Here is a 16,566-nt window from a genome sequence, read left to right as displayed (position 1 = left end):
ATGTATGTATACATACATACACATATATATATATACATATATATATATATATATATATATATATATAGGGTAAAATATGCTATTGGTCTATGGCGAGCTCAAATGCTTGCTATGGTCAGCATCTTTTACTCGTATTACAGCCCAGCCCGGCCCAGATTAACCCGGTTCAATTACGCCAAGCCGGCCCATGCCGGTCCATCATAGCGTACAAGCATAGCTGAACCTTAGTGGTAGACCCTTAAACCCTTCTCTCTATCTCTCGATGCTTCGCCTCCGAGCGCTGGCCACCACCGAACGCCTCCGCCTCGCGGCGGGCGGCCGCTTTGTCCACCGGAGGGCCACGAAGCCGAGAGCTCCTCCGCCGCCGCCGCCCCCGCCTACACCACCGAAGCCGCCGCAGAAGCCAACCCCCTTCACCTTCCACGGGATCACGTGGCACGACCCCTACAGCTGGATGTCCGACCTCAACGACCGCGTCGCCATGCGCCACATGGACGTGTACATGGAGCAGGAGGAGAAGTACACCGAGGCCGTCATGGTGGCGTCCGGCGCCGACCGCCTCCAGCGCAAGCTACACATCGAGATGGCCCCGCGGCTGGCGTCCGACCCGTGCACGCCGCCTGTGCGGTGGGGCCCCTGGCTCTACTACCGGCGGGCGGAGGACGAAAAGCAGTACCCTGTGCTCTGCCGGAGGTCGGCGAGCCTTCACGATGAGTTCATCTCTTACAGCGAGCCGTCGGCTGGGTTTGATTTCCAGACCGGAAAAAGGATCGAACAGAAGCTGATCGATTACAATCAAGAAGCCGAGCGGTTTGATGGTAAAAATCTCCTCCTCCTTTTCTTTCACTTGCCGTCTTTTCTGTCATTAAATTGTTTTCCTTATATAGTCCTAGAAAAATTCTCTTTTGCATCCTTTATTGTAATAATCTTGAAAGGAAAACAAGTGACCAAACGCAACTTAATGTGGGCTTACTTTATTCGTAGGTTTGCGGGTATTTTTGGTAACTAGGAAAGGAAAGAAAGACAAAAAGAAATCTGCTTGGGATGTTTGTCAAGCCCTCAGTGCTTCTTGAAAATGTCGATAAGCAGTTCAGGAGTTCTTAGTGGCTTTAGATGATTAGTCACTTGCAAGTTCAGGATCTCTATATTTGACACTTTGGTTCAGCTCTAACACTTCCTCTAACCAAGAATTCTTTACAAATTCTTCCTTTTCATTTATCTTATTGGAATTTTGATTTCCATATATCTATGTTACATCAATATGTACCTTCTTTATGATTTTTGTAACTTAAATATGCAAATCTCTATTACGATGGCTTCCCCCTCATTTTCTTGGTTCTTTTGAACAATCTATGCTTACGTTTTTTTTTTTCAACAATCAAATAATCATTTAAAATCGTGTCTAGACACAAGATTGTAGGTCTGATGGTGCTTCGGTGCCTAGTGAATGCATTTAACTGCACTTGAGACACATCTCAAACCAAATAAATCTTTCAGACGGTGACACTTCATGAACTTAATGCAGAACCTTGATGTTCCCATGCAACTTATTATTGCCTCAAAAAAAACTTTAAAAGCTTGAGTAGACAAGTAGCTTTTTCAATTTTATGCACAAGCTAAATGGTTTCTTTTTCTTTTTGGATTGGCTATTCAAGTTGATGATTGACAATGTAAAAGGTACAAAATCCTACATATAAATAACAGGGAACCTAGTAGCACGATTCTCAACTTATCATGGTAGCAATTCAATATAGTAGATGCTTACAGAATTCTTGGAATTGAAGCTCTGCGTTAGTCAATTGCTAAACCTTGGGGATCATTGACCCTATAGAAAGAAACAAAAAGGGACTCTGACCTTATTGGACAATCTGACTTTTATTGTGTTATCCCACTATTCATGAAGCCCATAGCTTTCCTTCAACATATTCCATATAAGTGGACAAACATCCATAGAGAACAATTTCGGGACAAATAATTTTCTATGCATATGTATTCAATTACCGACAACCATGATAAGGGTCGATCATTTGGTTCGGCTGGTAGTTGTATGCCACTGATGAATTACTGTTCAATAAAATGCTGAAGGACCCCATATACTATGTTAGAGAGTGCTCAAGATTGCGACAAGAGACTGATGGTTCTATCCAGCATTAAAATTTATTAATAGATGAAACCATTCTCATATTATCTATAACAAGCGCTCACAAATCCTTTATGGGATCAGAATTAAAACTGCATTTGATTCACTAGGTGATTTCTTTGTGTGCACCTGCAGAATGGTTATAATACTATCATGGTGTCACCATCTTGTCCAGTGGTTCTGCACCAATAAAAAGATTTGATACGTTTTGTTTTTGAATAGTATAAGTATGGCATGCATAAATTAGTCACCTTTCTGTTCCTTTTATATATTCATGTCATTGCTTTTCTAAGATAGCTTGACCAATGCTATCAAATCAAGTCAGCTATTTGTTTCCAAATCTCTCATCATGTATAAAAAATACTTTTTTTCATTTGTTCTATCATGGATTTCCACCATACTTAGTGGCGTAACACTTCCGACAACAATGTATAGATTCACAAGATTTGGTTTAGATAATCTGGCATTTCTTACATTATTGGTTTTTTTGGCTACAATGTGAATTAGTTTTCTTGTTAGTTAGTGACCAAATATTCATAAAAGACCAAATACAAATGGTCTTTTATGTTGTTATGTTGCATATGATGTATGCTTGCAGATTTGCTTCCAAAGAAGTTTATATTTTTCAAATAAGCTTATATTTTGTTATTGCCATTTAATATCAGGATACTCATATGAAGAGCTATCTGAGGTGTCCCCAGATCATCATTTTTTTGCTTATACTATGTATGACAAAGACAAAGACTCCTTTACTTTATCTGTAAAGGATTTAACCACTGGTTCACTTTGTGACAAACCCCAAGCAGATCGGGTTGCTAATCTGTCATGGGCCATGAATGGGAAGGCACTGCTCTACACCGTCACAAACAATGATAAACGGCCATATAGGTTAGTAAAGCAACTTCAGAAGGCTCTATTTATGCTTTCTTTTGCTTGTACTCTGATTTAGTGTTTCTTTTTCTTTAGGATCTTTTGTAGCATTCTTGGATCTAATAAAGATGATGTTCTGATTTTGGAAGAACACAATGAGAATGTCTATATAAACATTAGAAATACCAAGGATTTTCAGTTTGTAACTGTAAATGTCTTTTCGAATTTTTCTTCAAAGGTATTTTCTGAATTGAACCCACCGAAGTTTATATTTAAATCTCACAATATTATGATCCAATTTAGCTTTTTGTTTTTCTTTTGTAGGTGTACTTGATAAATGCAGCTGATCCCTTGTCAGGCATGACATTAGTCTGGGAATGTGAACCTCATGCTCACTGCATAGTAGAACACCATCAAGGTTACTTATATTTATTTACAGATGCTGCTAGAGGAGGTGAACCTGTTGATTCACATTATCTGCTCCGTCGTGTTGCTAAAGATTATGATTCCGGAAATTGGGAGGTCTGGAATCTGCTTGTGTTCATTTAGACCTCAGATGCTAGTCTTAAGGCTTCATGTAGATTTCTTTGATAACATAAGTAAACAATGATTCTCATCATGCATATCATAAATTTTGTTTCTCAAGCGGCAATGTTGATCTGTGGTGTAAGGTTTGAGAAAGTAAGGTGCAGAGATGAGCATTCAATATTCTTTGTGACTGAGGCTTTGATGTTGGTATCTGGCTACAAGTCACCTAAGGTTGTTAACTATTCAATACAAAGTTAAATGTGGGATTCAAAAAGGAAAGGCTCTAATATTGGAAGTATCACAAATATCGGGGAGGATGAAAATGCAGTATAGAAATAATTTTTAAAGCACAGGAACCTAAAGAAATGTTTTTCCAATGTGTTCGTACATACAACATATCTTCTTTCATGATTCTGACCTGGTTTTAGATAGTGATCCTATTGAGAAGACATCATAGCATTTTATGTATGTTATATCAGCTTGTTTTAGGTCTCTTGTGAAGTTACCTTATGGTCAATTTAGGTCAGCTTTTTGGATTGATGGGTTGATTAAATCAGATTTGGCAGGCGTCTAGAAAAGCTCTTGATTTCCTTTCATCAGCTCTTGTGGTTGGCTTGTCATGCTTGCTCCTCTATCTTTTAGCTTGTAGCCTTTTTCTTGTTCATCATTAATTCTTGAAGTGTTTCATGAAATTTTGTTATTGATATTTTTTTCTTTATTTCCCAAATAATTGGAACTTACGGCTTTGTTGTTGTTTGTTTGCCGTACCGGACTGTACCGTCCGGTACGGGCGGTACGTACCGGTCCGACAGGCTAGCGGTACGCGGACCGCCCTGTACCGGTCCGCCCGTACCGAGACTGTAGCAGTGCACTGTAGACTGTAGCACTGTAGCAGTGCTACAGTGCTCGGTACACCCAGGTGTACCGAGCGGTATACCGTACCGTACCGGTACCGAGCCCGGGTCGAAACGCCAGTACGGTACGGTACGGCGAACCTTGGTTTGTTATTGTATATTTATTTCCTTATTTCCATGTCACTTTCTCATACCTGTCTTTGTAATTTAACTAATATTACTTGTAACTGCACAGTGTGTTCTTCTTGAGGAGCCTGGTGTTACCATAGAAGATGTTGATTTTTGTGAAACTCACATGGTGCTTATTCTTAAAGAAGGCAAATCATTCAGAATATGTTCAGTTGCTCTACCTCTATCTATGGGTGGAAATGTAAGTTATGATTTCGCTGATCTATTTTAGCTCTTATCTGTCTTACAAATCATTAAAAATTGTTCAGTTGCTCTATCTCTTTGGATGGAAAAGTTACATTTCTGCTGATCAGCTTAGCTATAAATTTGTCTTGCATTACTTCACATCAGGGATCTTTGCAATCTTTAGTTTCCCCTTTGTCACAATTCCCTAACTTTATTCAGTTTACTTGTATCCTCACAATCTTTTGATTCTTCCTTATCATAAACCTTGTGTTTAGTTATGTGTGTAATTCTTTAACCTTCTTTCTAATGCATAATTCTCTTGAATTTTATAATTTTCTCAATTTTTATAACATGCCTTGTATATAGGTGTTTCCTTTTCAAAATTTCATCTAAGTGCTACTCACACTTCCTGATGCAGTACTCTTAATTTGAACTTTTAAAATTCTCTTTGCCATATTGTTTTCCCCAGATATCCAACTTTTTCCTTTTCATCCTTTTTTTGGATTGTATTATTACATTGTTTCCATTAAGTGTGGGACCAGGAACCTTGAACAAATTTATATATACTTGCGAGGATAACTTTTGCTGTCAAGCTTTTTAATCTCATTCCATTAACTGCATATCTGCTGCAAGGATTCAGATTCTGTTTACGTTCACCTAGCTCTCTTGATGACAGGTACCTGTGCATCTTTCAGCCCTTCAGCCATGCTTTTTGCCTCTTCCAGAGCATGTCTGTCAGATTGCACCTGGACCAAATTATGACTATCATTCATCAATTATGCGATTCACAATATCCTCACCTGTGGTAATCAGATTATCTTTTCTGTTAATCAGTTTAGTCTGGTATCTTTTCTCTTAATGTCAATGGATACTGGTATGATATTATCAATGATATCACTGATCAAAATTGTTACAACATTACAGTTTCTATAAGGATGTTTCCAATTATGTTATTTTTATACTTGTTTAAGTTCAAGCGTATGCCAACATGCGAGTAATTTACCTTCTTTATCTCAGTCATTGGTTGTTATCTTTTTGTCGTGTAAACATGTGATCTTGATGTACCTTAAGAGATTTCTTGATGAGAGAATCTTATGGCCCTTAAATTAGAACAGTGGATAGTTTAAAATATTGCATTCCTTCATGTTATTGGTGCATTATTCTTGATGTTAGATGCCGTTTGAGTTCATATTCTTGTGCACCAAAATCATGTGTTTGAACTGAGTATTATCTGTTTCTTTGCATCAAAGAGCACCATTGATACACCGGATCAGAACTTTATGGACTGTAAATGTTTACTCTTTGCCTTGAAGAATGCCATTGTTTCTTTGCGTTAATATTGCTCGACTTTTCCTCTTTTAAGCTTTAGAAATCTTGGAGCATATTATACACCACCAAACAAGGAGTCATTTGACATTGCTTTATCATTCTGTTCACTAACTTAAGAGTAATCTTTGAGCCTCAATGATATGGTTTGGTTGACTTTTTCCACTCTCATCTACAGAGTCCATGCTGCATGATTGACAGATTAATGTAGTTATAGTTCTTGGTGTTCTGAAACTTCCTAGCAGTTAGATGATTGCTGATCTTACAGTGTCTCTTTTCTCTTTAAGTCGCGGATTTTAAATTTGAAAATTCATAGTTTATAGGTTGTGGTATTTCTTCCATTTTTCTGCAGATGCCTGATGCAGTTGTTGACTATAACTTATTAAATGGGAAGTGGCACATTGTACAACAACTTAATATGTTGCAAGAGCGCACAAAAACTTTATATGGGACTGCAGCAGCTGCTAGCAGTCTAAAACGGTCATCACTGCCAAATAACTTAGGCACCAACTGTCAACACCATGATGCAGATGGTACGTGGCATGAGCTCTCTGAGTTTTATGCTTGTGAGTACTATGATGTTCCTTCAAACAATGAAGTTGTTGTCCCATTGACTATTGTATACTCCCGAAAGCACAAGCAAGAGGGCAGTCCAGGGCTACTTCATGGGCATGGTGCTTATGGTGAGCTTTTAGACAAGCGCTGGAGAAGTGAGTTGAAAAGCCTTCTAGACCGTGGCTGGGTGATTGCTTATGCTGATGTCAGGTTTGGATTTATACTTTTTTTACAATAAATTTTAGTTTAAATCCATATATTTTTCATCATAGTAGTCACTTTGTCTGCTGTAGTATTTCTTTTCCATATGCAAAAAATAGGAGGATTTAGTATTTGGTAATGTTTATAAATCATACAAGAAGTTAAGAATATCTTCTATTTCTGATATTCAAAATTTGAAATATATGGTTTCAGTATTAATCATGTTGGCCATCTTGCTGCCTAGATAACTTAATGTTCAATTTTGCTAACAGAGGAGGCAGCGGTGGTGGTAAAAAGTGGCACCATGATGGCAGGCGTACCAAAAAACAAAATTCAATTATTGACTATATCTCATGTGCTGAATTTCTAGTTGGGGAAGGTATTGTGCAAAAGAATAAGCTTGCCGGTTGGGGATATAGTTCTGGGGGGCTTTTGGTTGCTTCAGCTATTAACATTCGTCCAGATTTATTTCGGGCTGCGGTTTTAAAGGTGCGTGTAATGGGAGATCCAATACATGACATAACATGTTTGCTTGACTTATTTGCTCCTTGTATTGCTGATGATGAGCAATTTTACCCAGCTTGTGAACTTTGCATCTGGGGCACAAAGATTACCCTGATCATTAAAAGTGGTTCTGGCCCTTGAGGGAAGGGGTACAACTATAAAATTACTTCTGCTAAAAGGAAAGTACAATGGAACTTTTTCATCATCTTAAGGAAGTTCAACATGTTGGTTTAATCTTAACTACCATAGTGCTTGGGTAAAAGTTTGTAATGACATTTAATAACTAGTTTTTGGTTTTAGAGCACATACTGTTCTTTTATATCTTTTTATTTACATTTTTCTATTTGTTACTTATGATTTTTCTCTACTTTGTTTATAAGTGAGGCATATAAACAAAGTGGAGAGTCTTGTTTGATCGATGGAGAGGTCGATGAAGATATTACTCATAGAGTAAAAACAAGATAGTTAAAATGACGAGGGGCGTCAAATGTCTTATGTAATCATCGAATACCTTTGAGATTAAAATAAAATTTTATATGACAGTTCTGAGATCAATAATATTTTATGGATTTGAGTATTGGACAGTTAAGAAAAAACTTATACAAAAAATTTGTGTCGCCGAGATGAGAATGTTGAGATGAATGTGTGGAAAATAAATATTTTTATTCATGAACAATTAGGTATCACTTCGATAAAGGATAAAATGAGAAAAAATTATTTAAAATAGTATAGACCGAAATTATAAATAAAGATCTAATTTCTCTAAACTTAACTGAACATAGGACTCTTTACAAATCTGAATGGCAGCAAAAGATCCATATAGTTGACCTCAAATAGTTGGGACTTACGGTTTTATTGTTATTGTTGTTGTTTATAAGTGAGGCATATGATGATATCTCTTCATGTATCTGCTATTGTTTGGACTAGTTTGTTTCGTAAGCAAATCTTGTTTACAAGCATGTCATAGTTTTGCATGTCACTATTTTGCCTAATTTAGACCATTATATTACCTGCTATGCAAACAAAAGCAACTTAAAATACTCTTGCTACCTACTTGTCCTATGGTATAGTGAGGGTGTCCGCTGATTTGGGTAATAGGATGCTTAAATTGATGCATGTCAACTGTTGGCATGGTTTAACAAAAGACTCTGTTTGTACTGGGTGCAGACAGTCACTAGCACAATGCAACATTATTTCTTGCACAGTAAGCTCCTGTTAGTATCTCATATTTTGTAATAATGTTTCTCTGTTTATTTTTTGTTTATTTTATCTTATAGTTATGTATTCTTTTACTTATTATAGCTACACTAACTGAACCTGGTTGCTTATTGATTGTCAGGTTCCCTTTCTAGATGTCTGTAGCACTCTTCTGTACCCTATCTTACCTCTCACACCTGTTGACTATGAAGAGTTTGGCTACCCTGTTGAGCTTGAAGATTTTCTTGCCATCAGGAAGTATTCCCCTTATGATAATATTCAGAAGGGTGTTCCTTATCCAGCAGTGTTGATAACATCATGTTTTAATACAAGGTACTTCTCTTATAAAATTCATATCAACAAGTCATCATGTCCCAACTATTGGGTCGGCAAGTTACTATTATAACAATAATAACATCAACAAAACCGTAAGTTCCAATTATTTGGGATCAGCTACATAGATCTTTTGCCATCATTGAGATTTGTAAAAAGTCATATGTTTAGTGAATACATAATTCATTCTGTAAAAAGCTTAGCAAGTTATTATTAAGCTACTAAAAAATTAGTGAATACAGAATTCATTCTCATCTTTGCTCCTTTTGTTACTGAGCATGGTTTTTCAGATATGTAATGTTATGTACTTTACAAAGAACCCTTTCAATTGAAGTAATATGTTTGCTAAATTTGATTTCCTGTTGTGGTTTTCCTGTAGACTATCGTGCAACATAGAAGGTCTACTCCATGATTTTCTTTTCCAATAGAACCTATCTTTAAGTTTTTTGCACATTTGGTTATATTGCATTGAAGCATTCAATTGGCAGTTTCTTTTCTCCTGGCATTAGCAAGCTCTCGCCAGCGGATGGATAATTTGATGAGCTCTAGCAGTTTTTTGTTTCTAATATGCAATTTGTTGGTTCCGGTGTGCTTACATAAGGAGATTTTCTATAAAATTTGTGACACTTGCTACATGATGTATGAGGTGCATTCAAAATAATAATTTGTTATTTTATGATGTTTACAGAGAAACAAGATATTTGAACTGAAAGCAACTTTTTTAGTCAGTATTTGTCCGGAGACTCAAAAGCTCTAATATTCATATCATTATGATGCACAACTATATATAATGGTGCAGCATCTGTTATGATTCTCTCTCTCTCTCTCTCTCTCATATACACAAAAGTGTGTGTGTGTGTGGCGGCGGCAAGGTTTTGTGATTAATAGAATTTGCTGCTAATCTTTCCTGCATGACCGCTTATATTTTTTCAAGCAGTGCCCCACATGCAAGACACAGAACTACATTCGTCTGGTAATAAGTTTGGAACATGGAATATGTTAATTGTTGATATTTTCACTATTCTACTTAATATTGTTGACGTTGAAAAGTGCAAATTAAAATGATAATCAATTAATCATCAATCATTGTATGGTCTTATCTACATCACATTTGTTCTGAATATAATTCTTTTACTGTCTAATTAAAATTTTCTTACGGTTAAAAGGAAATATATGTTAAAAGTGCATAAAATTTAATTTCTTCAGCTAAGCATCTGCCTCATTAAGTTGCCTATGGTTTAGGCGCATCAATTTTTGTCATTATAACATATCAGGCTTAATTATTCAATTGTATGTTTGGCTTAATTTTAGAGGCCAAAAAAACTGTTTCCTGTAACACCTTTTTACAAATGAGTACACAAATGTCTAAACTTGTTTCGATGTGGTAGGTTTGGTGTGTGGGAAGCTGCAAAATGGGTTGCAAAAGTCCGAGAGCAGACCATCTATGATCCCCAGCGGCCAATACTGCTTAATCTAACAGCTGATATAATAGATGGGAGCAAGTATTTAGAGTCGAAGGAATTGGCTCTGGAAGCTGCTTTTCTCATAAAAATGGTATCCAACTCCTAGTTCTGAGCTACCTGCTTCTATTGTAATCAGATGATGCCACCAAAGCTTACATGGCTTACTTCTTGGGAGGGTCTTCTTGATGCTTCATCAGGCATCAGACGAGTTAATTAACAACTTGACTTTTGCTGTTTAGTCTTATGGAGGGAAAAGCTGATGTTCAATGGATCAGTCATGTGGTTTACTTCTTGGGAGGATCTCCTTGATGCTTCATCAGGCATCGGATGATTTAATTAACAACTTGACTTTGCTGTTTAGTCTCATGGAGGGAAAAGCTGATGTTCTATGGATCCGTCATGTGGTTTACATCTTGGGAGGGTCTCCTTGATGCTTCATCACCATCAGAGGAGTTAATTAACAACTTGACTTTGCTGTTTAGTTTTACAGAGGGAAAAGCTGAGGTTCTATGGATTCACGACGAATCCATAGAGGTTATTGAGATAGATGCCTTCAGAATCTCTTTACAGGACACAAGTCACGACGAATCTCTTTACAGGAAAATTCAATGATAAATTAGGATGGTTTCTGCAATCAGAGGTTATTGAGATAGATGCCTTCAGAATCCTGTGCTACTTTGTATGAATAGAGAGCAAAAACTGTGGTTTCGATATCATATATAGTTCAGGAATCATGATTATTTGTTGTAAGAAGAATCTTTATTTTTGGAACTGTCAAATTACTTTCTCTACTACAAGATATTTGTATTTATTGGTTATCTGCATCTCTCCAGATCTTAAGCTCTCTGATCTAATTGTTTGTTATAATTTTACTGCCTGCTTTCACTGTTAGCAGTCACCACCAAAAGAACCCAAAGTGCTGTGTCCTTTTGTGGATGAGGTAGTGTTTCATCATGTCTAACACCAGCAGTTGCTCCAACTTTCTCTGACATGGCACACACCAATCTCTGTGGAAACCTTTTCCTGTGGATCTTTGTTGGATGTATGCATGAGAATGGAAGATAATGACATTTTTGTTGTTGACAAAACTGGAGTTCCACTTTTATCCATCAGATTGTTTCTTGTATCCCCAAATCCACAATGGAGATAATGTTGCAGTGACAAAAATATGTAGGCTAAGAATCCATAATGGAGATAATTTTTCTCATTGGGTCAACCCAAAAAAGTGACATATTTAGCTCATTCATGGCAAATTTGGGGAACATACAAAAAACACCAAGGACTAATCTCATTAACAGGATACTTACCTGGAAAAAGAATATAGTAGTAATTAGCAAATCATTCAATCAGGACTAATCCTGATTCCAGCCAATCTATTGATTTCTGACAATTACTAAATTGACCATGTTTCAGCAGAAATACCATATAGACAGAGATCAAGGTTTACTGTATAGCAGAAATTACACTATTAAAAGAGAATACTACACATCAAAAGCTCTTCCAAAGCATCCCACAAAGCAACAGTTACAGATATAAAACAAACACACACACAAAGAGTGAGAGCAGTGTTCCATCTTCCAATCAGAATGATGAGAATCTATATTCTGCCTTGTGATTCTATATATTTGACACAGAAATCCATTCATGACTTTGTGATTCTACATATTGCTTAAGCAAACTGTGGAAAAAGAAAGGGTAGCCCGGACGGCACACGAGCTCCCACCCAAGGGCCGTGCCGTTTGGTGAAGGGTGATACCCGCGATCTCACATATACAAAGTGGTGAGGCTGTTTCCATTGATCGAACCCTAGTCATTCGTGATGCAAAGGAGCAACCTCATTGTGATGCCATGGTTTGCCCCCTCAAACTCTACATCAAACAAAATGATGGATACCTCGAAAAGACAAGAATGAATATAGGTTGGCCTGAAGCACCACAAATTATCATTCTCCCAAACAGGGAAACTATTGAGAACACATAAGAGATACATAAAAGGATTGCATTTTCCCCTTGTATTTTTAATTATCTGCATCTCCTGATCACAATGTTCATGACTGTTTCTGTTGGTTTGAGCAGCGTAGGAGGTTGCTGGTCGCACTTGAATCTTGTAAAAATCTGCAAAAAAACATATTTCACTGGCTATGTTTCTGAAGTCTCCGCAATGGTGGATAATCTATCGGTCTCAGCAAATGATGGATCCAGAAACTTGGCCACAAATGCCCACATCCTGTAAACATCCTCAAAGTTTGTGAGGTACCCAAGTGAAGCAGTAACGACCTCCACTCTGATCACAACATTCTTACTGTTATTCTTATTATCGTGGCGACTATTTGCAGGACGATACAAGGAAGCATCAGTTGAAGCTTCTCCATGTAAATGTTTCTGATTGTCCATGACCCTTATATGACTAAGATAGCCAATGCCCAAGGAAAGACCATTTTTCTCGGCCAGCTTTTGAACAATCTCTGGTTTGATCACCGCCCCACTATCATCCTTCACATTGAATGCCACAGCTGCACCCCTTTCGTATTTGATCTTTGGGCCATAGATCTGGACGAGAAGCAAACCGTTGTCCCCAGCTGAATCTCGTAATCGCAACTGCAGCAACGATGTAACGAGCCAGTTGATCAGATACCGTAGTCTTAGAGTTGTTTTGTTGAGACCCATCATGTTCACATGATCAAGGTGTCTGCAAATTATTTCAGGCTCCAATCTTGCCCACTCTTGAGCATCATCATCATCACCATCACAAATGGCATCAATGTTATCACCATCACAAATGGCATCATCATCATCGCCCTCATCATACTCTGGTGCATCACCGGATGCTTCACCTGCATCGGAATTACGATAAGAAAATCCTGTGGTACTGTTATCCTCCATGCTGAAGGATACCCTCCGATCCATGCTCGACGCCCGTTCATTCTCTTGCACGCTTAAGAATTTACTGCCTGCAAACCTGTTGTTATTTCCCTCCCTCCTTCCTAACAGCCGAAACTCACCTTCTGTTTCCCTTCTTATGGCACTCTCTTTCACCTCGATATGGCTTTCAGGGTATATTTCAGAAGTTGAGCCATTCTCATGACCAGCGTGCCATCCGAAAACAGAACTTGAGCTAGCAATCCTCCCATCGGCATAAGAAAACTTAACAGCACGTTTTCCCGTTGCTTCTTTTACCTTGGGTTCTTCCTCGATCTCACCCATGCGCTGGAAGCGTGCATGCTTTGGCCCATTTTGTGAAGGTCCTTCTCCTGGGTCTTCCCTCGCATGGTCTAGTTCTTGTGAGACTGATAAGACAGCTGCATCAAAGGATAGCACATGATCATCACATATGGGGCTCTTCGACATACTAGAAACAAGTTTTGGTGACACCATTTTATGATTCTTCCTTCCGGTAAACCATGAAGGTGGAGTTGGAGACCCCAACTTCCCCTTGTTCGACTGCCCTGAATGGTCTGATCCCAATGGACTCTGACCTAAATCAATCCAGAAGGAGCTGTCGGATGATTCGTCATCACTAAAAACTGGGCTCTTTATGACCTCTCCAACTGAAATGCTCTCGGTCTCCTCAAAGATTGTACTCACCCCATCACGGTCGGAGCTGTTGTCCTGATCAATCTCACTCTCAAACACATCTCTCACTTGAGCTGAAGTGAATGCACCTGAAAAAGACGGCAACTGCGATCCTCTGTGAGTGTCGGGCATGAAAGATTCATCATTCCCGTCGATAGTTTCATCTTCGATTCCATCCGGTACATCCAGACGATCCACTGAGTCACTCAAATATTGAGGAAACACAGGAACAATCCTCACCATTCCTGATCCGGTACCACCATTCTGCTTCTGCAAGCTTCCTATCACAGATTTCTTGATCAGGAGACATCCAAAACCAGTTGGATCAAACCCAAACACGCGGTAGAACGACGTGATAATGAAATCTGGCCTGAATAGCGACAGTCCGAGAGAATCCATGTCCTTGGGGCCCAAAGATCCAGCATCAAGCAACACATGCCAATTATTCTGCTGAGCCAAAGCCATCCACTGGTACGAGTACTTTGCTCCAGTCACTCTAGACTGGACTGGGAACACAAAGAGCCCAGCAGCCGAGTCCTTCTTCCTCCTCCTCTTGCCAGAGATCTGCTTCCTCAACTCCGTGGAACAGAGCTTGAGCGTCGGCCACTTGAACCATGCGCTGTACACCTTGGCTCCCTTCTCCCTCGCACTCTGAGCCATCCAATTCACAGACTGGCTTTCGTGATCGAACATCGTCAGCAACTTCTTGTTCGTATGAAATGGGTAAGTCTCTGCGAGCAATTTAAAAGCAGAACCTCTGCTGAAAGTGAAAACCAAACCATACTCGTTCTCGGGAATGTTGAGGTAGTCCATTATCCGAGTCTTGATGTCGTGCTCGGCGGTGCCTTTATCAGCGCCGCCGTACAAAGAATGGTTGGTCAAGTTAGCAGTGATCTCGGAGAGGCTAATAGCCGAAGACTCCCAGCTCTGGAAGCTCTGAAGGTAGGAGAACAAGCCAAAGCCGCAGTAGTCGAGGCATACCTTGGCGCCGGTGTCCGAAAGGTGGCAATACTCGTCCAATCTCAGCCTGTCGATCTTGTTCGAAGAAACGTACTTGGGATACATGGTGACGAACTTGGACAAAGCCTCATCGAGGGCGGGAATGGAATCAGCAGTGAGGAACGTGCGCTCCGCGGCGAGGGCGGTGGCCTGGAGGAACTCCCGCTGGGCACGGAGGCGGGCGAGCGATCTCGACCGGCTGATGGAGCCGTCGTCGGGGTTGCCGAAGGTCTCGGGGTCCATGTCCTGGGACTTGAATAGGGAGCCGTCCTCGGAGGCCTCCTCCAGGGCCTCACGGAGTTTGTTCTCCTGCAGCTGCCGGAGCATTGAGGGTCGCCGCCTGGCCTCCTCCTCCGACAGGCCCTTGCCGGCGCCGCCATCTTGCCACCGGTTCTTCCTGTCGAGGATCAGGGCGGCGCAGTGTGAGATGGGCTTCCATAGAGAGAGATGCATGAGTGCTGCTCACCGAAGCCCTCCCAGCCAAGAACCCTAGAAGGCCATCAGTTCATAAGAATCAGATCAAAAACCGCTCTTCAAAAGAGCACAAAAAGGGTAAAGATCTGAGCTTTCTTTCAGAAACACAAGCTCGAAGGTGCTCAAGATGAGATTTGAGGGGCAAAAGAGCGAACCAAGAAAAGAAACCTAAATTGAGATTCGGCAAACTTTTGCTTTTGCGAATGGTAAGGAGGAGATTAAAAAGAGCAACATTCAAACTCAAAATCTCCGAGATTCCATTGAAATCGCCCAAAGGTGCCAACTTTGTGAAGACACCAACCTCATTTGTCAAAGAGAAGACCACACTCAGATAAAAGGAGAAGAGCAGAGGGGGGGAAAAAGGAAGGGAATCAAGAGCTGCAAAATAGAGGGAGAGAAAGAATATGATTCCTCGGCACAACCCCCTTTTCCTTTTCCTCCACCAGATCAGAGGAGGTCAAAGAGCCGAACTCCACCAGGACAAGGTCCAGGAAGAAGGAAGCAATGGAGATCCAGCAAAGCCTCAACAACTCGATCAAAGAGCAGATCTTTCCCTTCTTAAACACTGCCACAGTTCCGCAAACCACCATCGAGGATGATCTCTGCTTCACTCTCCACTCCCCACTCCTCTGTGCTTGCCCCTCCCTTCCCTCTCTTTCTATATTCTCTTTCTTTCCTTGCTTATCTCCACCAACTCCCTCCCTGCAAAATATTAAAAGCAGGCCATCAGCTCCATTACTCCAATGGCCAATCCATCCAAACACGCAGTGATTATGTGCTCCCGCTACCCTTCCCTGCCCACTGTAGCCACCACCACCTCAACACGAAACTACTTGCTGCCCCCACTTTCTCCTCCGCCTCGACTATCATCAGTAAAAGGAAACAGTAAACCAAATAAACAAACAGAAACAGACAATCGAGTTCATCGTTCGATCGACTTTATACTGTTCTTACACCAGTGGGATGCTCATTGACTTGTTATCGAGCATCCACTAAACGACATGTAGTCGGACCTCAGCGGGGTGTGCCGCATGAGGTGGTGGACATCTTGCCAAATAAATGTCGTGGTTTCGGCTAGAAGTCAACCACTCACCATCCATGAATGAATCCAAGAACACTTGCCAAAGTCCCAGAGGACACATGAAGTGATTGCAGGTCTTGCTTGCTTGGGTTTGACCTTTAGTTGTAGCTAAGCA

The 16,566-nt window shown here is 40.0% G+C and overlaps 2 protein-coding genes across 4 annotated transcripts; one reads left to right on the top strand and one right to left on the bottom strand.

The window, feature by feature from the left end:
* The first annotated feature begins 231 nt into the window (after positions 1 to 231).
* Positions 232 to 11,143, top strand: LOC103983589 (uncharacterized). Its single transcript, XM_018826057.2, has 10 exons — positions 232 to 818; positions 2,806 to 3,028; positions 3,107 to 3,248; positions 3,335 to 3,532; positions 4,628 to 4,762; positions 5,423 to 5,551; positions 6,425 to 6,837; positions 7,101 to 7,317; positions 8,672 to 8,862; positions 10,251 to 11,143. The coding sequence occupies exons 1-10, from the start codon at positions 263 to 265 to the stop codon at positions 10,429 to 10,431; spliced, it is 2,385 nt and encodes a 794-aa protein (XP_018681602.2). The 5' UTR covers positions 232 to 262; the 3' UTR covers positions 10,432 to 11,143.
* Positions 11,144 to 11,719: 576 nt separating this feature from the next.
* Positions 11,720 to 16,230, bottom strand: LOC135672884 (uncharacterized). Of its 3 annotated transcripts, none has more exons than XM_065181353.1 (2): positions 15,526 to 16,230; positions 11,720 to 15,385 (listed from the first exon to the last, which is right to left on the bottom strand). In XM_065181353.1, exon 2 carries the CDS (start codon positions 15,347 to 15,349, stop codon positions 12,464 to 12,466), a length of 2,886 nt encoding a protein of 961 aa, XP_065037425.1. In that variant the 5' UTR covers positions 15,350 to 15,385; positions 15,526 to 16,230; the 3' UTR covers positions 11,720 to 12,463. The 3 variants fall into 3 exon arrangements, with proteins under 3 accessions (XP_065037425.1, XP_065037426.1, XP_065037427.1); XM_065181354.1 differs by having other exon boundaries at positions 15,539 to 16,230; XM_065181355.1 differs by having other exon boundaries at positions 15,672 to 16,230.
* Between the last annotated feature and the right edge of the window lie 336 nt (positions 16,231 to 16,566).

The sequence above is a fragment of the Musa acuminata genome, chromosome BXJ1-5 (genome assembly GCF_036884655.1).
Source record: "Musa acuminata AAA Group cultivar baxijiao chromosome BXJ1-5, Cavendish_Baxijiao_AAA, whole genome shotgun sequence".
Lineage (NCBI taxonomy): Eukaryota > Viridiplantae > Streptophyta > Magnoliopsida > Zingiberales > Musaceae > Musa > Musa acuminata.
The sequence above is the reverse complement of the archived record's forward strand: the minus strand, read 5'-3'. Positions and strand labels throughout refer to the sequence as shown.

Excerpts from the sequence above, each read along its gene's own strand:
- LOC103983589 (XM_018826057.2), top strand. The coding sequence starts at position 263 with ATGCTTCGCCTCCGAGCGCTGGCCACCACCGAACGCCTCCGCCTCGCG. Across the intron at positions 3,029-3,106 it reads AATGATAAACGGCCATATAG|GATCTTTTGTAGCATTCTTG; the intron begins GTTAGTAAAGCA and ends CTTTTTCTTTAG. Across the intron at positions 4,763-5,422 it reads CTCTATCTATGGGTGGAAAT|GTACCTGTGCATCTTTCAGC; the intron begins GTAAGTTATGAT and ends TCTTGATGACAG.
- LOC135672884 (XM_065181353.1), bottom strand. The coding sequence starts at position 15,349 with ATGCATCTCTCTCTATGGAAGCCCATCTCACACTGCGCCGCCCTGATC.